The 24,353-nt window shown below is 61.7% G+C and overlaps 1 protein-coding gene across 1 annotated transcript; it reads left to right on the plus strand.

Moving 5' to 3' along the window:
• The first annotated feature begins 2,443 nt into the window (after window positions 1-2,443).
• Window positions 2,444-22,924, plus strand: PPP5C (protein phosphatase 5 catalytic subunit). Its single transcript, XM_004597046.3, has 13 exons — window positions 2,444-2,666; window positions 7,164-7,405; window positions 13,976-14,123; window positions 17,657-17,778; window positions 19,148-19,213; window positions 19,466-19,564; window positions 19,983-20,088; window positions 20,756-20,898; window positions 20,980-21,067; window positions 21,512-21,552; window positions 21,654-21,832; window positions 22,232-22,313; window positions 22,409-22,924. Exons 1-13 carry the CDS (start codon window positions 2,546-2,548, stop codon window positions 22,469-22,471), a joined length of 1,500 nt encoding a protein of 499 aa, XP_004597103.2. The 5' UTR covers window positions 2,444-2,545; the 3' UTR covers window positions 22,472-22,924.
• The last annotated feature ends 1,429 nt before the right edge of the window (window positions 22,925-24,353 follow it).

Below are 24,353 nucleotides of genomic sequence, written 5' to 3' on the forward strand. Positions count from 1 at the left end.
GGATGACGTGTAGTCCAACACTGCAGGCCTGGGTTCCCTGTGTGACTCTGTGTGTGTGTGTGTGTGTGTGTGTGTGTGCATGAAGATGCCCATGTGGGTGACATGTCTGCTCAGACACAGCTGTACACCTCTGTACCTCACAGCCCATTTCCTAGGTGCCACAGTAAACCTTTCCAGGGACACACAACCAGCTCAGGCTTTTGTACTCCTCCAGGAAGCCTTCCAGCTGGATGAAGTCCTCCCATAGTTCCCACCCACTGAGTCCCTCTCCCCTCCCTGGAGCATTAGACGTTCTGTGCCACCCTCAGCGCCGCCCACACGTTCTGAGTACCTGCAAGAGGACCTGCAAAGCACTTCCTCCATGTCCCACCCTTCATGGGACCTTCTCATCCCACATGCAGGAAGGACGTTATCATCCTCCCATTACAGGGGATGACACTCGGGTTCAGAGAGGGTAGCCACTTGCTCAAGGCCACGCAGCTGGGAAAGGCTGGACTAGACTTGAATGCAGGATTCAAATCCATCGCAGAAGTTGCCTCCCCACCAAAAAATAAAGAAGAAAAAAAAATCAACCCCAACCGCAAGGTGGGTTCTGGCACACAAAGGCAGCAGACAGAAACTAGGGGGCTGAGGCTGTGGTGCAGTGGGTTAAGCTGCACATGTCCTCTATTGGAGCACTGTCTTGAAACCTGGCTGCTGACTTCTCATTCATCTCCCTGCTAATGCATCTGGACAGGCTGTGGAGGATGGCCCCAAGTGCTCGACCCCCTGCTACACACAGGGAGACCTGCATGGAGTTTCAGTGCCTGGCTTCGGCCTGATCAAGCCCTTTGGGAGCGAGTTAGCAGACGCATGAGTTATTCTTCTGCCCTGCTTCCCATCCAGCTCCCTGCTTGTGGCCTGGGGAGGGTGGCTGGGGACAGCCCAATGCCTTGGGACCCTGCCCTGGTGTGGGAGACCTGGAAGCTCCTGGCTCCTGGCTTCGGATTGGCACAGCTCTGGCCATTGCAGCCACTTGGAGAGTGAATCAATGGACAAAAGATTTTCTTCTGTCTCTCCTCTGCCTTTCCAATAAAAATAGATAAATCTTTTAAAAATATATTTATTGGGCCCGGCGGCGTGGCCTAGTGGCTAAAGTCCTCGCCTTGAAAGCCCCGGGATCCTATATGGGCACCGGTTCTAATCCCGGCAGCTCCACTTCCCATCCAGCTCCCTGCTTGTGGCCTGGGAAAGCAGTCTGACTCCTCCTCCGGGATGCGAACTGGCATCCACAAGGGATGCTGGCCCTTGAAGGGGAAGATTAGCCTGTTGAGCCAGAAGTGCCTGCACAAATTTTAAAAACCAAACAAAAACCACAGGAAAGGGCCCGGCACGATAGTGTAGCGGTTAAAATTTTTGGGATCCCATATGGGCACTGGTTCTAATCCTGGCGGCCCTGCTTGTGGCCTAGGAAAGCAGCCAAGGATGGTCCAAAATTTGGGACCCCCCCACCCATGTGGGAGACCCTGAAGATACTCCTGGTTCCTGGCTTCAGATTGGCGCAACTCCAGCCGTTGTGGCCACTTGGGGAATGAATCAATGGAAGGAAGATCTTCCCGTCTCTCCTCTGTATATCTGCCTTTCCATTGAAAATAAAATAAATCAATCTTTTTTAAAAAAAGTCAATAATTAGCTGAGTCAGGTTCCGATCCTGACTCTACCACTTCCTTTCAGTGAGTGTGACTTTGGGTAAGTGTACTGATCTCTGCAAATCTCAGAGTCCACGTAGGTAAAAAGGGGCATGACAATCCTAGCGCCTGAGCAGGGTGACTGTGGGATCTGGCAGGGAGGAGGGGAAGAGAGATGCAGTGAGACAAAACCAGCTTCCAAAGACTTTTCCTAGCTGCCACAAGGAGAGGAATCGACAGAGGCTAAGGCTGAGGGGCCGGGCCAGGCAGGACACTGTCCGGAGACCCACTAAAGACGTGGCCACCCTGGGGACGGAGCTCCGAGGGTGCCACGTCCCTCCCCCTAGGAACTTAGGGCGACCACCCCACTCCCATTTCTAAGAGGATCACCAAGGTCCCAAACGCCCCACCCCGGTTCAAGGTCACCCAGGTACACTGCCGCCAGCCCCGGCTCCGCAGGATGAGGCCTGGGGTGGCCAGCCCCGGGAGAACCGCAGGGAAACGCTCCTTGAGCAACTTCGGAAGGCCGAGACGCTGCGAGCCAGGAAACACAGGCCGGGCCTTTGCAGCCCCACTCGCTCCCGCTCCTCTTAGGGGGCCCTATGCTCCTCCTAGCGGCTTCCTAGTGGTTCCTGGCACGAAGGGCGCTGCCCGAGCGCACCGGCTGGTCACCTTGCGCCCTCGGCGCGCTCCACGGCGAGGGGAGCGCACGGGCGGCGCGGCCGAGGAGGCCTGCGCAGGCGCGCCGAGGACGCCTGTGGGGCCCGCGCTTTACGACACTTGCGCGGCAGCGGCGGGCCGGCCACTCGGCTCTCCTTCGCGACGGTTCGGCCGGGTGCCGCTGGCGGCCGTTGCCAGGGTGGGGGTCGCTTTGCGGCATGGCGATGGCGGAGGGTGAGCGGACGGAGTGTGCTGAGCACCCCCGGGACGAACCCCCGGCTGATGGCGCACTGAAGCGGGCGGAAGAGCTCAAGACGCAAGCCAACGACTATTTCAAAGGTGCGCCCGCGCCGGACAGGGGTGGACAGCGGCCCAAGGCCCGGGGCGAGGGGGATGCCGGGCCCGCGCGGAACCATGGCAACGCGGAGCGGCAGTCGGGGCGCGGGGCAGGCACCACCAAGTGACCGGGCGTGGGGAGGCCCAGGATGGCGCTTGCAAGGGGGAGACATGGTTTGGGTGCTGCTGAGGGGCATCTGAGTGCTCCCTCAAAAAGGGGCACGGAGTGAGGGGAGGCTGCCCTGAATCCTGCCGGGCGTGGGGCAGGAGGAGGGCACCCCGAAAGGGGCGCTCCTTGGAGAGGGCTGGGTGATCGCTGAAGGGGGGACCGTACGGCCCGGAGTAATATGTAGGGTGGGAGAGACCTGGAGTGTGTGTGTGGTGTGGGGAGGGAGGGATTGTGGGGGAGGGGAAAGGCTGGTGGACTGGGAGGGCGGATGGGAAGGTGGGGGAAGGAAGGAGCAGGAGAATACGGGGAACACGTCCCGGGAAGCCCTTGGGCACAGCGGGGAGGGAGCCCTAAGAATCGCTTGAGGGCAGGAGCAGATATCATTCATTCATTCAGTGTTGGTTGAACACGTGTACGTGTTAGGTGCCGGGGACTGGGGACTGCCCTAGGCCCTGAGAAGGAGGAAGCCATGTGGCCCTGCTTGTGATTTAGCTGGAGAATTCAGACGTGGACCAGGGCGTGCAGACAGGTGTCCTGTGTAAAGAGGGCACATGTGCTGAGACCCTGGGGTGGGACGTGACGGGTTGGTATCGTTGGAGCACTAGCCAGTGAGTTGGGACAGGGCCCAGGTCATGCAACAGGCTCCTCCATCGCCAGAGCAACTGCTTTGGCTTTCACAGCTTTCTGAGAGGGGACCCTTGAGTGGCCTGAAGAGTCCCCTCTGGACTGGGTGTGGTCCTCATTGGAAATGGCCTGGGAGTGGGTGCAGGCACCAGAAGGAGACCTGGGGTGTGGGACCCGAGAAGCCTGCAGCCAGGGAGGAGGAGGAGGGGCTGACGGGGTGAGCAGGAAGGGGTCGGGAATGAAAACAGAGAAGACAGAGGGGTTGGGGTTCCTTGGTGAGGTGCTGCCCTGGCTGGCACTGAGCGCTGACCATGGGCCCAGGCTCCAGGAGGCTGGTGTTGGCGACCGAGTGGCCAGCCAGGGGAGCCACAGGCATGTGAATGGGGAGGAGAGATGAGGAAGTGGAGACGGCAGGTGCTGGCCAAGTGTTTTGGCTCTGAAAGAGAGAGAGAGAGACAGAGATCTTCCATCCCGGTTCACTCCCCAGTTGGCCATAGCAGCCAGGACTGGACCAGGCCAGAGCAAGGCCCCCCATGTGGGTGCCGGGCCCATGCACTCGGGCCATCCTCTGCTGCTTTCCCAGGCACCTGAGCAGGGAGCTGGGTCAGAGGTGAGGTAACCAGGACACGAAGAAGCACACCGGCACCCATGTGGAATGCTGGCATGGCAGGTGGTGGTTTACCTGCTGTACCTCTTTTCTTTTTTTAAGAATGAGGTAGACTAGAGTAGGGTCTCATTGGTTTTGCAGGAGAGAGGGCGTATTCAGAACTCAAAGCTGGAGAAGGCGGGGTGGCCTGGAGGTGGGGAAAGCTGGCCTGCGGTGGGGCAGAGATGGATTGAAGGGGGTCTGGTGGAAGCTGAGGACCAAGGTTGGGCCTCAGAGGCCAAGTTGCGGTCTGTGGCATCCTGTTCTGGGGTGGGGGTAGGGGGAGCCCCTGAGGTTTTAGGAAAGCAGTGACTTAATCTGGTGTAACAGGCGTGGGGGAATGTTTGCCTGTAGGCAGGAGACAGCGTGGTGAACAGGTAGTGAGCGGCTGGTGCTGCTTCCCCAGGCTGGGGGAAGGAAGTGGATTGGAGAAGTGTTGCAGAGAGGAAATCCGAGGGGGCGGATACCGGCGGCAGGAAGAGCCGGGTGGCAAAGGCCCTGGCTCAGTGGAGGCTGTCTGCGCTTTCCTCTGCAAACTAGGGCTGCCTCCCATGGAGGGCGCTCAGCAGGTGTGTGCTTTGCAAAGACCCCCCTGCACAGGAGAACACAGGGGAACCCAAGCCGGAGCAGGGCTGTGTGCCCAGGAGGCAGTAAAGGGCTGCACAGCACAGGTGGGCTGACCTGCCAGAAGCCAGTTCATCCATGTGGGGCGTGGGGGCTGAGGACTGTGCAGAAAGAGGCCGAGTGGCCAGGCGGGCTGGGCACCATGGCCATCTGCACCTGGGGGCCTGGGACAAGCAAGCGGGTGGCTTGCTGCGGGGGCCAGGTGAGCAGCCAGGAAGCCCCGGAACTGGGCAGGCACAGCAGAGGGCACGGCTGCTGGCTGGCAGGCAGTGGCAGGCACACAGCCCCGGGCTGCTGAGCTGTGGGAATAACAATAAAAAGAATAATTACCGCTCACTTTAATTGAGCCCCCGTGGTGGCCAGGAAGTGGCGGCCGGGCACGGGTGCTGTGGCCGGGAGCAGCCCTGCTTGCTTTATAGAGGAAGCAAGACACAGAGAAGTGAAACCACCAGCCAAGGTCAGAGCGGGTGAGCACCGGGCCTGGATATCCCCTTCCTCCCACGTGCCCAGCACTCCTGTCTGGAGGCCACACCAGAGCCCCTGAGAGGGGACCCCACCCCCCAGCGACTGGTCCTCTCAGGGCTTACTCCATAGTCCTGGAGATGAGCCCAACAACTTAACCCCTGTCCCCAGGCCTTGGTGTCCCTAACCTGTAAGATGTGGGGGGTGCTTCCGCCCCACATAAGTGTCCTGGGTAGAGAGGCCTTGGGGAGGAAGCGCATTGCGCCGCAAAGCTCAGGCCGCTTGGCCGCAGAGCCCCCAGGGCCTGTGACCTGGCCTCCCTGGGACTCCACCTTCTTGCCTCAGAACTGGAAACTTGGGGAGTCAGCATGCGCGGTGGCAGGCGTGGCGTGTTGGGAGCCTGGCCTCCCATCTCTGCTGCCTCGCACTCTGAGTCACCCGCTCATTCACCTCCACAGTCTGGCCTCCTGTGCAGCAGCCCTTTCGCCCACACGTGTCCGGGGAACCCGTGCAACCACCCAGTGAGGCCACACCTACCAGGACTCCCCAGTTCTGATGGGGACACAGACTCAGACAGGGTGGGGTGTCTGCCTGAGGCCTGGCTGAGGGGTGCACCAGCCAGAGAGCATGCCCTGACAGTGCTGGCCCAGAGCGGCAGGGGCAGCCCACAGGCTCACTGGCGTTTGGGGGGCTTCCTGAAGGAGGGGACTTGGGAGCCACTTGGAAGATGGCCAGAGGTTAGCACTGCTGCTATGTGCCTGGCCGCGCCCCTAGGGTGCTGCTCCCCTCTCAGGGTCAGCCTCTCCCCAGGTCACCTTTCCTTCATCCTCCGAACAGCCGCTCGTGGACCTTGGGTCACTCCTCCTGCAGGTCTCACTTTGTGCCCCTCCGGGCTGCCGCAGGGTCACCCCACTGTCTCAGGACATCTGTCTCCTGCCCTAGATTGTGAGCCTAGGAAGAAAGGCTCAATCCTGGAGATTTAGGGTGAACCCACAGGCAGATCGGAAGTGGTGAAAAGTGGGGGACTCCCCTTTGAGGCCAGTGGTAGGGCAAGGGAGCTCTAACCCACATGGGGCACGCCAGTTGTCCAAGGACGCCCAGCGAGGCAGGGATCAGGTCCAGGCCCCCTATCCTGTGCGGCTCTCAGCCAGCCTGCCGGCCCTGGGCCTGGGAGTGGGAGCTCACAGAACAGAACAGAACTGGGGGTGCGGGAGATGGGGGGAAGGGGCCTGGACACAGGTCCCTCTGCGTTCCCTTCCTTCAACCACATTTAGTCATTTGTTTGCTCACCTCGTCATGACTTCCTCACGGCTCTGGCCTTGCTCGGAGTTCCTCCGTTCTCCTCATTGTGTGACCCAGAGAGTGGGCCTTCCCGCTCTGAGCTGTAGGCCCCCCCATCTGGAGACGGGGGCTTAGGTGGTCATCCTTGGGGTGCACAGTGGGCTCGATGGATGAAGAGCCTCGGGTGAGGAGAATGGGGCAGCGCCTGCCTGAGGCTGCAGGGCCGGATTTGGGCATTTGGCCTCGGACAGGATCACTGTGGTTGGTCTATAAAGTGAGCCCCTATGGTTCTTCCTCCATGGAGCGTGAGGATCCCACAGATCAGAACAGAAAGGGCAGGGCACAGCTGTGACTCAGTAAGAAAAAAAAAGCAATCTAATGTCATGCCTTTGGCCTGATGTCGCACACGGTGCCAGACCCAGGTGGGGGGGCATCCCCCCATCAGCCTCCCCAGCTCCTCCTCCCACCCTCCCCCATTGCAGCAGCCCCCTCCACCTCAGCCTCCTCAGCCTGTCACTGGGTCCTCAAGCCCAGGGCTTGTCCCCACGAAGGGCACCTGTGGTTCGTCCTGTCGGGGGCCCTGGCTCCTGCAGGGAGAGGGGCAAGCTGGGGAGACGTTTCCTGGCTCAGCTGTGGACTTGGACTTCTGTCCAGCCAAGAGGTCTCACACCCTTATCCTCCTCTGCTCTCACAGCCAAGGACTACGAGAACGCCATCAAGTTCTACAGCCAGGCCATTGAGCTGAACCCCAGCAATGCCATCTACTACGGCAACCGCAGCCTGGCCTACCTGCGCACTGAGTGCTATGGCTACGCGCTGGCCGATGCCACGCGGGCCATCGAGCTGGACAAGAAGTACATCAAGGGCTACTACCGCCGGGCCGCCAGCAACATGGCCCTGGGCAAGTTCCGGGCCGCCCTGCGAGACTATGAGACGGTGAGCCAGTGGAAGGGGCAGGCTGGCTGAGGAGGGGCAGCCCCCAGGGCGTGGCAGGCCAGGGTGGCTGGTGCTACCTGGGCCACTCACTCATGCAGCCATGAGGCCACCTGGGTCCCAGCCCCGCTCTGCTGTCACACACTTTGTGGTCCTAGAGAGCTGTTACTTGGGAGGTGGGACTGTGGTCATTCCCATTGTTCAGATGAGGAAACTGAGGCCTCAAGGGGTTAGATTATCTGGCCAGGGACCAGCTGATAAGCGGTAGAGCTGGGGTTTGAGCTGCAGCATCCTGGACCCCCAAATGGGTGGGCAGCATGAGGCCGTGTCTAGTGGGTCGGTCTGTCCCCACCACCCATGGACTGACTTCAGCCCTCTCCTACCATTTCATGTCCCACCTCCTCTGAGCACCTGCCCGGACAGGGAAGCAGCCACACTGGCCTGAGCAGCTGGTCTGCAGTTGGAGGGAGCCAGGTCACGTGGCCTGGACCAGCTGCTGGCCTGGGCTGGAGAGCAGGCGTCAGGACAGCTGAAGGCCTGAGGCAAGGCCACGGCCACGGCCAGGGTCCAGTGTGTCAGAGCAGGATGTGGAGGAAGAGCAGAACAGATTGCCTTCAAACTGGGACTCCAGAGCCATCCCATGGCCAGGCCCCACCCTTGTTGTGCATTGGTGGCCCAGCCTGGAGTGGCCGCCCCCCAGGAGGTGGGGGCTCTGGTTAAGTGGCATGAGCAAAGGTCACTGGCGGTAATGAGTAACCCAGGGGGACGGTACAGGTGTGGGACAGGTCTCAGCCACGGTCCAGCTGCACGCAGGTCTTTGTGCGGGTGGGAGCAGGGCTCTGCTCACGCACTCGCCTGGCTGGGCCTGAGCCTGAGTCCTCTGTGAGGCTGGCCAGTGGCTGTAGCCAGCCTGTGGATGGCCCGATTCAGAGCTGCACCCAGGCCCCACGGAGGGCAGGTCAGGGGGGAACCTGAGATGGGGCCACACGCCGCACCTATGTTGGCATGGTCCCCCTCCTCTGCACGGGCAGCCTGGGATCTGGGCCTGCCCAGGCCTGGTCCCCTGCCCCCCACACAAAGGGGAGGCCCCCTCCGAGGCCACCAGCAGGGAAATGGCAGCTCTGGGACTTAAGCCAGCAGGCGCTGCAGTCACTGTGGCAGTTTGGCATCAGCCACAGATGAAGTGTGTCCATACTGTGTGATCGTGACGTCTGGATGAGCATAGGTGTGTCGAGTGGAGACAATGCGTGGTTCTCACCACAGACCACGGTCAGGTCTGCGGGTCACCAGTGTGGGGCCCTCAGCTCCATGGCCCGGTTGTGGCTGAGCCTGGGTACCAGCTGGGTGGCTCCCAGGGCCATGGTTCCCGCCCTTTGGCGCCCCAGACCCTGGTGCCCTTGGAGCGGGGCGTGCCCTGAGCCGAGCCTAGCACAAGTGTACGCTCCCTGTCTCATAGCACTGCTGGTGCAGACAGTGGGTGGTTGACAGGGCCCAGGGGAGCTGGGTGAGTCCCTATTTTGCCCCGCCTCCAGGGCTGGGCCGCCACCCTCTGCAGTAGCCCATGGAAATCCCTCCTCTTGCCCTCCCACACCTACGTCTTCAGGTTAATGATAGCAGGTCACCCCATGTTGGCTTTGTACTGTGGCTTGGGTTTGGGTCTTGGCTGTCCAGTTCCCATCCAGCTTCCTGCTTGTGGCCTGGGAAAACAGTGGAGGACGGCCCAAAGCCTTGGGACCCTGCACCTGTGTGGGAGACCCGGAAGAAGCTCCAGGCTCCTGACTTCAGATCAGCTCAGCTCAGGCTATTGCAGCCACTTGGGATGGAAGATCTTCTTCTCTGTCTCTTCTTTTCTGTGAATCTGCCTTTAATTAAAAAATAATAATAATAGTTTATTTTTTTATTCCTTGTCTGCTGAAAAACAGCAGTTCCAGTAGGTTCCAGCAGCCCATTTCATGGCAGAACCTGAGTGGGGTTACTGGGAAGCTGTTAACAGGCTGTAGTGTGACTAGGGGCCTCGGCCACTGAAGGGGGAGTGCGTGCCATCCCCTGGGGCTGCCCTGGCCCTGCCATGGGCATCCTGTGACAGCGAGTATGCCCTGAACCACCTCACTGGCATCCAGAAACCCCCACCAGCTGCCCCCGGCACCTGCAGAGGCTGCTGCCTGACTTCTAGCAGGTGGTAGACACACGCGGTCCCCTCCTGCCTGCAAGCACTCCCAGTTGAAGGTACCACTTTAAAAAAATTATTATTTGAAAGGTGGAATGACAGAGAAAGACCTCCTGCCCACCAGTTTGTGCCCCAGGTAGCAGCACCAGCCAGGGATGGGCTAAGCCGGAACCAGGAGCCAGGAGCTGCCTCCCGCTCTGGTCCCCAGGTGCAGGAGCCCATGTGCTTGGGCCAGCCGCCACCACTACCTTCTCGGGCACGTTAACAGGGAGCTGACTTGGAAGCAAGGTAGCCGGGACATGAACTGGCACTGAGGTATGGGATGGCTGCTTAACCTGCTGTGCCATCATATGGAATCTCCAGTCTGCTGGCTCACTGTCCAGCAGATGGCAAGGACTTGGGAGCAGGGGCCAGAAGCTGAGAGGCAGGAACCCAGTCAAGGTCTCCCCTGTGGATGGCAGGGGCCTGATCAAGCCATAGCTGTTGCCTCCCAGCACTGCATTCAGAGCCCATGCCCAAGTCGGGCATCAAACCCAGTCCTATGATGGCACAGTGCCTGCCCCGAGGATGCCAGGTTTGGGGGGCATTTGTTTGTTTGTTTAAGATTGATTTATTTCCGCTGGAAAGGCTGATTTACAGAGATATGGAGAATTGCTTCTCGGCCTTTTGGCTAGGATCAAGTGCAGAGAGAAGGAGAGACAGAAAGATCTTCCATCTGCTGGTTCACTCCGCAAGTGTCCACAATGGCCAGGACTGAGCCTATTCAAAACCAGGAACTTCTGCTGGGTCTCCCATGCGGTGCAGAATCCCAAGGCGTTGGGCTGTCCTGCACTGCTTTCCCAGGCCGCAAGCAGGGAGCTGGATGGGAAGTGGAGCAGCTGGGATACGAACCAGCATCCATATGAGATGCTGGCACTGCAAGGCAGAGGATTAGCTGGTTGAGCCATCGCACCAGCCCCGATGATACTAGTTCTTAAAACTGTGTGTTTTGGGGCCCGGCGCAATAGCACAGTGGTTAAGGTCCTCATGTTGCACCTGCTGGGATCCCATATGGGCACCGGTTCTAATCCCAGAGGCCCTGCTTCCCATCCAGCTCCCTGCTTGGGGCATGGGAAAGGAGTTGAGGACGGCCCAAAGCCTTGGGACCCTGCACCAGTGTGGGAGACCCGGAAGAGTTCCTGGCTTCTGATTGGCTCAGCTCCAGCCGTTGCGCTCACTTGGGGAGTGAACCATCGGACAGAAGATCTTCCTCTCTGTCTCTCCTCCTCTCTGTATATCCGCCTTTCCAATAAAAGTAAAAATAAAGCTTAAAAAAAAAAACTGTTTTGAGAGCACTGTAGAGTCATGGGCCGTTGTAACAGACAGATCTCCACCTCCCGTGGTAAATGTCATGTTTCCATGTGAATGTTAAAGACTGGGTATGGGCATTGGTAGGATCAAGATACCACTTTATTTAAAAAAAAAATTAATTCATTATTTTTATTGGAAAGGCAGATTTATAGAGAGAATGATCTTGCATCCACTGGTTCACTTCCCAAGCAGCCGCAATGACCAGAGCTGAGCCTATCAGAACTCAGGAGCCAGGAGCTTCTTCCGAGACTCCCAGGCAGGCAGGGTCCCAAGGCTTTGGGCCGTCCGCTGCTGCTTTCCCAGGCCACCCGCAGGGAGCTGGAAGGGAGGCGCGGCAGCCAGAATTTGAACCAGCACCCAGCACCCGTATGGGATCCCGGGGATGCAAGGCGAGGACTTTGCCACTAGGCTCCAGTGCTGGGCCCACCACTTTATTTTTTAATTTATTGAAGTGTTTATTTGGAAGAGAAATAAAGATCTGTCCTGTGCTGGTTCACCCCCCAGCAGCAGCCGAAGCTGGGCCAGGCTGAAGTCAGGAGCCAGGAGCTGAGTTTGGGTCTCCTTTGAGGGTGGCCAGGACCAGCCGCTGGAGCCCCACAGGGTACACGTTAGCAAAAAAGCTGAAATTGAAAACCGAGCTGAGACTTGAACCTGGGCCCTCCGAGACGGGACGCGGGAGTTCCCCCCAAGTGGTGTGTTAGCTCTGCTCACCCCAGATATCACTGTCGAAAGAAAAGTGCAGTCGAGCTCGGGGCCGGCTGGTCACCGAGGTCTGGAACACATGACTTTTCCCTGGAGCAGGGGCCTGGCCAGAGCACTGCCAAGCTCCCGCGGGAGGCTGTGGAGGTGGGCCCACCCGGCTCCAAGTTGTGGTGCCTCCTTGCTGGGTGCGCGGGGGACCCTGGGGCGGGAGGCAGCAGGAGCCGTTGGATCCTGGCCCAGCCCTTCCCTCTGCGTCGTCCTTGGCTTATGTCCTGCTGCCCCAGCCTGCCAGCCCCCCCGAGAAGGAGGCCTGGCCCTGAGGAAATGCTGGGTCCCTGAGTCTTCCAACTGAGGGACAGACCTTCACCTCTGGGGGACGTAGCCATGCTCCGGGGGCTGGGCAGGCCTGTCCCCAGCATGTGCAGGGCTAGGGTGAGGGAGCCTGAGGAGGAGTTGGGAGTGGAGACGAGGCGTCCTGGGCAGAGCCGTCTGTGTAAATTGCTGGAGGTCAGAGGAGCTGGCAAGGCCCCCGGAGAGTGGGGGAGTGGCCTGGCAGTAGTGCTGGGCAAACAGAAAGTGGAAGGCTGGGCTGGGCCTTGTGGACCAGGCCTGGGGCGGCTTGGACTATATCCTGGGGCGTGGACTCAACCTCTCTCCCGGGCAGGACTCCAGGGCCCATCTGGTGTTGCCTGCCCCACACACACCCATGCCCCAGGTGGAGCTGCCTGGTGGGGTGCACTAGCTGGTGCCTGCCGGTGCCCCTCCCAGCCCCACAGGGGTCTCTTGACTCAGCCTGCCAGATGTTCCACCAGGGGGCGCTTCCGCTCCTTGGGAGCCAGCCCTGGAGCTGGGTGAGCAGACGAGATGGGATCTAGACGGAGGCTCGGAGGGATGGGGTCACTTGCCCAAGGTCACCACATGTCAAGTGGAAAAAACAAAGGTCTGAACTTGGCCTTGTCAGATTTTTGTTTTTAAGATTTATTTTATTTGTTTGAAAGGTAGAGTGACAGAGTGGGGTGAGAGGGAGAGAATCTTCCATCTGTTGGTTCACTCTCCAGAAGGCCGCAGGGGCTGGGGCTGGAAGACCAGACCAAAGTCAGGAGCTAGGAATCCTTGGGGCCTCCCACGTGGTGGCAGGGGCCCAGGCATCCAGTCCGTCTTTAGCTGCTTTCACCATGTGGGATCAGAAGCAGAGTGCCGGGATTCAAACCTGCACATTTCTCTGTGGGATGTCAGCGTCACAGGTGGTGGCTTAGCTCACCATGCCGCCCCCCTAGTCTGTCTTTGAGCTGGAAGGATCTGGTTCTGCAGATGGGGAGGGAGCGGGGCAGGCTCTGTCATCCGGGGGCGCCGGTGCTTGTCGGAGGTGGTCAGGCTCGGTGGGCACGAAGTGCCGCCACTGCCGGGGCCTGCTCTTTCCTGTCATTGCTGTTCTCTCGTTTCCCCCTCACAGGGAAACCTCAGACAGGAGGCTCCCTTGCCTGGGCTCGAGCCCGAGTGACCCCCCATCTCATCCCTTTGGAGGAGATCGAGCGGAGCTGTGTGTTCCGAATCTCTCCTGAAGCCCTGAGTGAGCGAGTCGTGTGGTGCTGCCTGCCTGGCCCTGCCCAACCTCTGCCTAGCCCTGTCCGGCCCCTGCCAGGCCCCTGCCCAACCTCTGCCTGGCCCTGCCCAACCTCTGCCTGGCCCTGTCCGGCCCCTGCCAGGCCCCTGCCCAACCTCTGCCTGGCCCTGCCCAACCTCTGCCTGGCCCTGTCCGGCCCCTGCCAGGCCCCTGCCCAACCTCTGCCTGGCCCTGCCCAACCTCTGCCTGGCCCTGTCCGGCCCCTGCCAGGCCCCTGCCCAACTCCCGCCATGTGCTGGGCCTTGAACCCATTACTTATGCGTCAGCAGCCCTGGCAGGCGGGACCCCTTGTCATCACCATTTTACGGGATATTTTTGGGATCAAGGTCCAGGGTCCTCCATGTGAGTCTGGGATGCTACTTGTGACTGTGGCCAGCCCATCCCTGGCTCTCTTGCCCCTGGGCGGTGCCAGCAGTGACCCCAGCATGCGAGCCTTAGCCAGCGCTCCTGGCCACAAGCCTGCAGCTATACTCAGGGCCTCCGGCTAGCCAGCTGTGCATTTTCCCAGGGATTCCTCCTAGCAACCTTGTGGGCGTAAGGTCCACCCCACACAGTGCCCTGTGGACGACTTTGTTTAATGCCCAGAATTGGGGCACAAAAGCAGAGGTCTGGGTTGCAGATGGTGAGCCCAGGCAGTCTGACTTTAGCATCTGCAGGGCACAGGCTTGGGCCAGGCGCCGAGCCCCCGCCTCGCTCGGCGTGTGCACTGATGCCCCACCTCCCCCCACAGGTGGTCAAGGTGAAGCCGCATGACAAGGACGCGCAGATGAAGTACCAGGAGTGCAACAAGATCGTGAAGCAGAAGGCCTTCGAGCGCGCCATCGCGGGCGACGAGCACAAACGCTCCGTCGTAGACTCGCTGGACATCGAGAGCATGAGTGAGTCAGCCCCGTGCCCCACACTCGCAGCGGCTGCCCGCAGGCTGCCATGGGGCACTCCCTGCCCGTGTCACGGCGGCTGGGCCCCCAGGGGTGGGGGGAGCCCTGGGAGACCTCCGTGACTGCACCTCAGGGTACATTCTGCCACATGTGCGCAGGGGGCCACCAAGCGTCTGCTGCCCACCAGCCACATGCCAGGCCTGCAGTCCCAGCTGGGAACAAGGCAGTTCCTGGCACGGTGGCCCTGAGGCTGTGATGGCGAAAGGCAGGCCAGCAGCAGGCGGCGTCGCCCTTGCTTCAGGGAGGGTGGGGTCAGGCCAGGCCTGACACTGTGGGCCTGGAGGTGGCGGCAGGTCCCGTGCTCTGAGGGCTCAGCCCCCCACTTCCTGTGCTGCCGCTGTAAGCTGGGCTCCCAGCAGCCCTTGTCCAGTGAGACGGGTTTTCTGGGGTATCTCTCAGAACTTGGGGAAACCTTAGTGGGGCGGTGGTTTGCTGTAGTCCGTGTTACACATGTGGGTGAGTAGGGTGACCCAGAGGCTCGGTGAGGCCGACAGGGTTGGAAGCTGTTGCTTGCCCCAAGTGGGACACAGCCCTTGCTCCGGGTTGGCCGGCTGAATGACCATGCCCAGCGACAGGCCCAGACAGCAGCCGGAGGTGCCGCGTGGGTGAGTCTCGCCAGAGTTCCTGTCCCAGTGAGACGGGAGCAGCGAGCCGCGGGGCGCACTGGGTTGCATTTGTGCCGTGCGTGGAGTGGGGGGAGCATGTTCCCCGGCTGACACTCGCCTGTTGGTGGTTCAGCTCCAGGGCTGCACCTGCGGGCTGTGGCTCTGCTGTGGCCCTGACCCACGTTGGGCTGGTCAGCCCCGCCTAGCATAGCAGCCCCGTGCCCGCCGGCTGTCCCCTGGGGTTTGCATGCAGCAGGCAGGTGGGGGGCGGGGCCGGGGGCGTCTGCCTTGTCAGGCTGTCACAGCTGACCTGATCCAGAATCACGCGCGAGGCCAGTGCTTGTCCGTGGAGGGCGTTTCTGGCTGAGGCCCCGGCTCGCGGGCTCCTGGAGGGCGCCCTGAGGACGTGACACAGCTGCCAGCCCCAGGTGTCAGCGAGCTCAGAGTAGCCATGGACTTGGGGTTCCATAGGATGTAAGCCAGTGAGTCCTCCTTTCCCCTCAGCTGCTCCCTGCCCGTGTTCACATGCAGACGTCTCTGGAAGGGCCGCTGGGGCCAGTCCCGGCAGTCAGCGAGTGCCTTTCCTGCTCTAGGCCCGTGTGGCCTGAGCACGGCCAGGTGGGCGAAAACCCCCAGCCGTCTCCCCCTTCCTTGCTCTGTCCAGTTTGCTCAGTTCTGGAGGAGGAGCCACCATGCCAGTGGGCCCTGGGGGATCCTGACGCGTCCCAGCTCCTGCTTAGGAATTGTCACCTGATCTGATGAGGGGAGGAAAGCAGCGCAGAGCGGGGAAGTGGAGTAAGAAGTGTCGTCCCCACACAAGCGTGCTGTCTAGCAGACACCCCGCGCCAGCCACCCTGCTGACACCCCACATCGCAGCCACTCCGTATTCAGAGGAGGAGGTCTGCCCATCGCAGGCCTGGTGGCCGTCCACCTGGCGCAGCGTCCACCCCTGTGTTTCCCCACTGGCTCCCTGACCGTGAGCACCTGCCAGAGGAAGCAAGGCAGCAATGGAGTCTGAGGTTGTCCCCCAGGCTGTCCCTACCGCGGGCTCCACCAGAGTCACAGGTCGTGTGGGGTGGGGCCTGCCCAGACCAGTAGTCCTGCTGTTCCTCAGGGACGTCTTCAGGGGCCTGAGGGAGCTTGAGGGGGCACGGGCAGGTGCAGCCGGCTCCGCAGGACCACAGCTGCCTGCCAACCATGCTTTGCTAGTCCTTGGTGGCTGTGCTGAGCAGGCCTGGAGGACACGTGTCAGTGCTGTCCCCTTGGGACCCGGGAGGGGCTGCTGCTTCTGGCAGGCATCTGCTCCCCGCCACCCATGCACTCCTGGAACTCCCTTGGGTATCCCCATCGCATCCCTGTCGCAGACCTTCGTGCCCAACCATGTGGCCAGGCCTCCAAGCCAGTGAGAGCCCAGACGGGTGGGGAGGCAGTACTGGGCTGCCTGCTTCGCCTTGCAGAAGGCATGGCCCATGCACCTGGGAACTTGGAGGAAGTGGGGACAAGTAGTGACAGAAGAGGGACAAATGTTGAGCCAGGACACGAGCCTCAGGTCCTCAGAGTCCTCTAAGCCACCTCCCTGGTGATGCTCCTTTCTGGCTCACGAGCGGCACGTTCTTGCATGTCCCAGGAAGAACGGCCCCTCTCTCCCTCCTGCCCCTTCAGTGCAGTGAACACCTCGGGTCCCTGCTGCTAGATGGTGTCTGCCCCTCCCCCTGCTCTCCCTACCCTGGCCATTACGGTCCCTGTCCCCTGGCAGCGGCACGGTGGCTGGAAGCCAGAGCTCAGCGCCTGGAATCTGATCCGGCCGGCCGTGCATCAAGGTCAGGCCTGGCACCCGGTGACTTTGGCCTGAGCTGCAGCAGACAGCAGAGCAGCAAGCGGGGGGGGTGGGGGGGGCTGCTGCACTGTCCCCCATTTCCTCGCACGTCCAGGGGGCCAGGGACCAGAACCGCCTCCCAAGTCCACGGGCAGTGAGGACTTATCTCCTCCACTGACGGGCCCCTGGAGTAAAAGGATTTTTGTTGAGCTGTTGCCGAGCTGCTGGAAGGGGACCGCGACCTAGAACTCAGGCCGCCCACTAACCCCAAAGCCAGAGCGTCTTGCAGGCACGTGGTTGGTTGGTTGTGGGTTCATGGGCAGTTGGTGACAGTGAACCTGCTGTGCTGCGCACAGCAGTGGGAGGAGAACACACTGCCTCCCTGGGCTGGGTGAGGCTGTGGCGGGTGGTGCAGGCGCCCAGGGGCCAGTCCTCTGGGCTGGGGAGTGGGGTCGACTCCACGTCTCTCCTGCCCTCTCCATGGTCCACATAGGAGGCTTCCGTGGCCCCTGGCCACCAAGAGAACGGTGGGGCCCTCCCCACCAGCTGCCCCAGTCAAGCGTTCCCTCATTCGGGTTACTTCCTTCGTTGTCCCCCAGTGCTTCTGACTGCCTGGCCGTTCGTCGGGGTTCTTCTGACTGCCTCTTCTAGGGGGCTTGAGGAGTTCCCAGTGCTCAGAGAAGACCCCCTGGATTTTCTGGTTCTCTGAGAGGGGCTGCGTGATGCAGCCCAGGGGCTGGCCGTGTGAGGCCTGCAGGGGGCACTGCCATGCCTTGGGGACTTTTCAAGCTTGATGGCATCTTTGGCTGGTGGCTGCTTTCCTCCCTGTGTGGGGCTGGGCGGTCATGACCTTGTCCTGCTGAGGTTGTCCCTAGCACTGGCTGCCTGGCACCGTGCCTGCGTGGAGGGCACTTAGCGCGGACAGTTGTGTGCTGGCCCTGGGACCCGGGGTGCTAGAGTCTTTGGCGGCACCCCAGCCTGCCCCCACAGCCAGGCCTGCCCTGTGCCTGGGCAAGGCTGCTGACGGTCCTTCCCCCGCTCACACACACTAGCCATCGAGGACGAGTACAGCGGGCCCAAACTGGAGGACGGCAAAGTGACAATCACCTTCATGAAGGAGCTCATGCAGTGGTACAAGGACCAGAAGAAACTGCACCGGAAATGCGCCTACCAGGTACCACCCCTGCCAGCTGCCCGCCACTCTTGAGCCAAAGTTGTGCGTGCCTCAGGTCACCACATGACCTTGTCCAGTGCCCCAGCAGGGCGGGAGGGCAGGTGGTGCCCGAGACACAGGCCTAGGGTTGGAGTGAAGAAGCAGGTTCCCGCATCTGAGGCCGTGTGCGGGCTGCAGGCCGTTCCAGTCCTGGTGCCCGATCCTGCCTAGGGCAGCCAGCCTCGGGGTGTGGAGGGAGTGGCTCGCCTGGCCAGGGCCCACTGCTCTGACCTCGCAGGCAGCTGGGGTCCACACAGTGGGTTTGTCAGGCAGGTGACCCAGAGGAGCGTGGGTAACAGGAGCGATGGGAAAAGTGGAGCTGTAGGGCCTGCGGGATCTCACCTGCCTGATGGTGGACCCTGAAGCCGGAGGGCTGGGTTTGCTCCTATAGCGCTGTTACTGCCCTCGAGGCAGCCTGGGTCTCGGCCGGGTACTGTCCCAGGGGTCTTTGTGTTAAGTCACTGGCCCCTGGAACCCAGGAGAGCTGGTACCAGCCCTGTGGCAGGGGCTTCTCTGTTCTTGCTCCCCACCTTCCTGCCCCGGGGGTCTCGCTGCACCACAGGATCCCCAGCTTCTCTTCCGTCATGTGGGAGCTCTCACTCTCCCCTGGTCTCTAAACACTCAGCCGGTTCCCCAACTTCTCATCCTGAAAACTGTCCGACCTGCGGAAGTGGCGGCAGAGCAGCAGCCGCCGACCGCCAGCTGCCTCCCGCACCTGGTGTACGCATGCGCAGCGTCCCCTCTTCCCTTTCCAGGGAGCGGCCCTTGTCTTCCAGGCAGAAGGGCGTTGTCCTGGGTAGCTACAGTCCAGAGCACACAGCCAGAGCGTGTGGGCAGGTGTCCCTGTGGTCGTCTGAGATGGCAGCACCTCCATCTCCTGACCACTCTTCTGACTTCCCCTGTTGCCACCCAGAACCCGTCCTGTCACCTGGGCTCCCCAGGAAGGGACTTCTGGGCTGGAGTCCAGGATGGTGGCCAGTGGGCGTATCCGGCTCCTTGCGCCCCCTTGTGGCGCCTATGAATGGCTTCAGTGGCGAGAGAGCATTCCTTTATTTTGTTGATTTATCCAGAGGCAGAGAGCGTGCTCCCGTCTGCCGCTCCTGTCTGCCGGCCCACTCCCCAGGTGCCGGCAGCAGCAAGGTGGCCTTGCCTGGGCCAGAAGCACAGTGCAGGTGTCCCGCGTGGCTGGCAGGACCTCCCGGGGGCGCAGTAGCAGGAAGTGGAGCCAGGGACCCAACCCAGGACTCCAGCGTGGCACCCAGAGGGCTCGGCCCCCAGCCTGGGTTGTCAGAGGGGAACCCAGACCCTCACCATCTGCCCCGCCTTCCAGATCCTGGTACAGGTCAAAGAGGTCCTCTCCAAGCTGAGCACGCTGGTGGAGACCACACTGAAAGAGGTGCGTGTTGGGGCTCGCTGCCCACCTTCCCTCCCTGCTGGCCCCAGGCCTTCACCCCTGCACGCTCCGTGCCTCTCCCGTCCCCCCGCCCTGGGTTCTCTGTCCCATGCCCCTCATTCCTGCGGCCCCTGCCTGCACCTCTTGCATGGATCATCTCCGTCTGCCCTGACCTCCTGCCCATCCCCTCACCTCTGCCCCCTCCCCACGTCTCTCTCTGGGCCCCTCCCTCTCCGGTGGCCTCTTTTCTTCCAGACAGAGAAGATTACAGTGTGCGGGGACACGCACGGCCAGTTCTATGACCTCCTCAACATATTCGAACTCAACGGCTTACCCTCAGAGACCAACCCCTACGTATCCTTGTCAGCACAGCCGGACCAGGCATGGGGACCGGGCAGGCTGGCCTGGCGCTTGCATGCCATGTGGTCCCTGCTGGCTGCCCAGTGTTCCTGAGCCCCAGGTTTTGTGCTGTGGCCTTTTCTGGATTTGCACCTGCCAGCCATGGCGGTTCTGTCACCTCTTGGTGCCTCCGTTCCCTCATGGTGTTGCCAGGCTGACCATGCTCAGAACATGGGCTGGCCCATGGCTGGCATTTGCCGCTCAGGCTGTGTTCTGGCGAGTGGCCACCTGGGCCCCTGTCCCCGCAACGGCCATGGAAGGGACAGGCACAGGATTGCTGCCCCCAGGGAAGAGTGAGGGGATGGCACTGGGTGGGAGAGCACAGCCCCCAGGCTGCCCACCCCTCCTCACGGCCGCTTCCTTAGCGGGACAGATATTTAATGGTGACTTCGTGGACCGCGGCTCCTTCTCCGTCGAAGTGATCCTCACCCTTTTTGGCTTCAAGCTCCTGTACCCTGACCACTTCCACCTGCTTCGAGGTGAGTCCGAGTGGCTGGGCTGGGGCCTGGCGAGGTACTCGCACTCCGGGAGGATGCGGGTCCAGCCCAACCCAGGGCAGAGGAAGGGAGGCAGGGGCTGACTTCTCAGGGGTTCCTTGGCCTCCCGTGAGGGAACCAGGGTGAGGCCAGAGCCTAGGGATGGGGACAGGGAGGAGGCTACTGAACCCTGACAGGAACTGGGAGGTCTGGTTTTCATTGGAATGACAGCCTGGGTGTGCGCCAGAGGGGCGGAGGTGGGTCTGAGGGACAGGGGCTCTCTGGGCTTGGAGGCAGAGCTCCTGGAAACTGTGGCTGCCCAGGAGGGGCATGGCTGCCAAGCATAGGTTCCAAGGTGGCCACGTGGGGTTGGCCACAGTGAGCTCCGCAAGGAAAGGGCCTAGGCAGACCAGGAAGGAGGGAGTGGCCTGCCTGTTGTGCTCAGGACCCAGCCTCACCCCAATGCCCGGGACCCCCAACGACCCACAAGCAGAGGGGACACAGCCATGGCCCAGAGCCAGGGAGGGGCTGGGGCCGTCAGGACAGCCTGCACCTGTGGCCTGGGCACAGGGATCCTGGACCCAGCAGGGGGGCGGGGAGCGTCCTTGGCTCAGGGCTTGCATGCTGCCATGGGTGGTCCTCCTGAGGGTCTCTCCCCTCCGTCGGCCAGGCAACCATGAGACGGACAACATGAACCAGATCTACGGCTTCGAGGGCGAGGTGAAGGCCAAGTACACGGCACAGATGTACGAGCTCTTCAGCGAAGTGTTCGAGTGGCTCCCGCTGGCGCAGTGCATCAACGGCAAAGTGCTGGTGAGCTGGCAGCACCTGTCCCGCCTGGCGCCCAGCCCGGGCCCGGCCCCCTCACCGCTACCTCTCTCCTCTGCCCACCAGATCATGCACGGGGGCCTGTTCAGCGAGGACGGCGTCACCCTGGACGACATCCGGAAGATCGAGCGGAACCGGCAGCCGCCAGACTCAGGTGGGGGCGGGCCCTCCCTCCCCGCTCTGCTGCCCAGGAGTGTCGGGAAACCTCGGAGGGAGACGTCGCGGCCGTGGTGGGGATAGGCCATAGGTGTCAGCAGGGTTGGGGGACAGTGTTGGGCTGACACCCCAGGAGGCAGCCTGCCTGTGTTCTGAGTGTGGCAGGGAGCATCGGTGAGTGACACAGACTGGGCCGTGGCCTTGACTGGCCCAGAACCTGTGGAACCTTCAAGGCCCAGGCAGGAGCTTGTTCTGCATGCCTGGGGCAGTTGGGAACCCCAGAAGGCGCGGCACAACTGGGGCCTGTCTGCATTGTGACGTTGAAGGGTCAGGGTCAAAGTGGGTTGAATGGGGTCTGGCTAGGCCCACCCCGATTTGGATGGCCATGGGCTGGGTGCCCGCCAGGCCAAGAAACATCTGACATTTCTTTTCACCCCGCCAGGCCCCATGTGCGACCTGCTCTGGTCAGATCCACAGCCGCAGGTGAGTCTGTGGGGCCAGCAGATGGGGGCACAGGCACAGCAGGTGGAGTGGGAGGGCCGTCTCTGAGCCCCCTCCCTCCCCACTTCCCCCCTGCCCCCTAGAACGGGCGCTCGGTCAGCAAGCGGGGCGTGAGCTGCCAGTTCGGGCCTGACGTGACCAAGGCCTTCCTGGAGGAGAACCACCTGGATTACATCATCCGAAGCCACGAGGTCAAGGCCGAGGGCTATGAGGTGGCGCACGGCGGCCGCTGCGTCACTGTCTTCTCCGCCCCCAACTACTGGTGTGTGTCCCTGGGCCCCAGCCCCCGCCTGCTCCTGGGCCATAGGGGACAGCATGGGGCCACACCCCACCCTGCCCTGAGCTGGCTCCCCCTTGCTGCCACCAAAACCCCTGGTCACTCAGAGCAGGACCCAACAGGGGGCCCCGTGTGTGGCCTCAACCCTGAGCTCCCTCCTCCCCGGGGCTGGGAGGAAGCCTGGCCGCCCGAGCTGCCTGGGCCTGGATGAGGCAGAGACCCACCCCAAGGCATCACTGTCTCCTGAGGGTCCTCAAATCTGGGAGCCGTTCCTGGTCTCATCCCCTCGTCCCTCCTCGCTCTCCGCTGCCCTTGGCCCTCCACCTCTGCCAGGGCTGTGCTCCCACCCCTCACCCCTGCTGACCGCCGCCCCTGCCCCTGCAGTGACCAGATGGGGAACAAAGCCTCCTACATTCACCTGCGCGGCTCTGACTTGCGGCCCCAGTTCCACCAGTTCACAGCAGTGGTGAGCTGTGGGCTGGATGGGGGTGCGGGGAAGGGGTCTGCCTGAGCATCAGGGCCCAGTCTAATGCTTGTGCCTTTGTCCCCCCTTCCCCACAGCCTCACCCCAACGTCAAGCCCATGGCCTACGCCAACGCACTGCTGCAGTTAGGGGTGATGTGAGGGCGGCAGGCAGCCTGCACCCAGAACCCCTCCACTCCTGCGAGACCAGGGCCGGGCCAAGCAGGCCCTGCCCCAGGGTGATGCTGGACCCCCTTTTACTTTGTAAAGTTTGTATTTATTCCCCTTAGGCTCACAGAAGGGGTGGGGGCAGAGCGTGGGCTGGCCAGGGGTCAGCTCCCTGGCTGCAGGACGCAGGTGGCGAGGCTGGGGGCGGGGCTCGGCCCGGGCATTCTGGAGGGAGGTGCCTGGGACATGTGCCCACCTCGTGTGCATGGCTCCTCCCCCGCTAAAGCAATAGGGCCCCACCGCCATAGAGAGTCCCGCCAGGGTCGTCAGGGATGCCCCACGCACCCCCACCCCTGATCTCGGGGTGGGGCCGGGCTGGGGTCTGCCCCCTTCCCCAGCTGTTTTGTCTGTAATTAAATGTTAAAATAAAGTCATTATTGGAAGTCAGCCTGTGTCAGCTGCTGGAGCGGGGAGGGGCGGGGAGTGGTGTGGAAACCATTTGCTTGGGAGCCGCAGTGGGTTGGGAGCCTGGGCCAGTCCCCTGCCTGGCTGCCAGCCCAGCGCTTGCTCCCACCTGGCCCTGGCCAAACACTCAACCACGCCCCAATTCCACACTTCACCCCAACATGCGCTCAGCCCCAGCCCGTGCTCAGCTCCTGCCCTGTGCACGGGGCCTGGCTGTGTCTAACCTGAGCACCCAACTCACAGTAACCCAGTGGTTTTTATCCTCTCCGGCATGGGACTTCCTTCTTTATAATGCGTATTTACCCAGCTTCCTCCAGTTACTCCTGGTGTCCTGAGGCACATGGCGGGGCGGTTAAGCTGCTGGCATCCTGCCTCAGTATGTGGGTTCAAGTCCCTGCTCCGGCTCCCAGCTGATGCAGCCCCGGTGGACAGCCAGCCCTCCTGCCACCTGCATGGGAGACTTGGGTTGTTTGTGTCCAGTTCCCGGCAGCCCCTGCTGTCGGCATTTAAGGTGAGCCAATGGGGTGCTCCCTCTCCCCGAGTCTTTCTCTAAAGAAGAGAAAGATTAGGGATGAGCACTCCGTAGCCACATTTCCGAATGCAAGAGGACCTCCACTGCAGCTCCACCACGCCCTCTCCAGGCCGCCAGCTGCAGGCTCGGTGTGGCAAAGAGTTGGGTCCAGGGGTCATGTGTGGCACATGGGACTCGGCTCCCTGTGTGAGGAGAGCTGGCCGGCTCCCAGGGAGCAGGGTGAGATGTGGTGACACTGGTCAGGCAGCCTCATTACTGCGTGACTTTGCCTGATTAGCCTGGACCCCATTCTAAGTCCAGGAGCACCTGTTGTGGCTGATTCCAAGGTGTGCAGTGGACTGTCCTTCCCCTCCCTCTGTTCTAGAATATTCTCATGCTCTCAGGACCAGCCCCTAACCACCCCTTCCTCACATCGACCCTCCCTACCCCAGTTAAAGCTGAAGTCAGATGTTTCCTGAGGGAAGAGGCCCCGGGACACACAGCATGGCCGCCAGCAGCTCCACTCTCCTGGCAGGGCTGTTAGACCCGGCCACTAGAACCAGCTGCTCTGTGGTTTGACCAGGCAGACGCAGGAGAGGAAGTGTGGGCGTGCAGCCCTGGGCTGAAGAGGTCAGGGGCTCCCCCTGGTGTTACCTGGGGCACCGTGCATGAGCGGCCCCATGGAGAGCGGACAGCAGGCTGCAGTCCCCAGGCCTCCCCACCCGCTGATGGCACAAACCACTACAGGCACTGCTGACCCAGGGCTAACACCCATGCATGATGGCTAACTTGGCGTGTGCTCATACCCGGAAAACCAGTGGGCCTTAAGTCCAGCCGGCCCAGTATCCTGAACTTCCCATGCCCGAAATGCCCAACGGCCAACCCCAGGGGCACTTTCCA

The sequence above is a fragment of the Ochotona princeps genome, chromosome 16 (genome assembly GCF_030435755.1).
Source record: "Ochotona princeps isolate mOchPri1 chromosome 16, mOchPri1.hap1, whole genome shotgun sequence".
NCBI classification, from domain to species: domain Eukaryota; kingdom Metazoa; phylum Chordata; class Mammalia; order Lagomorpha; family Ochotonidae; genus Ochotona; species Ochotona princeps.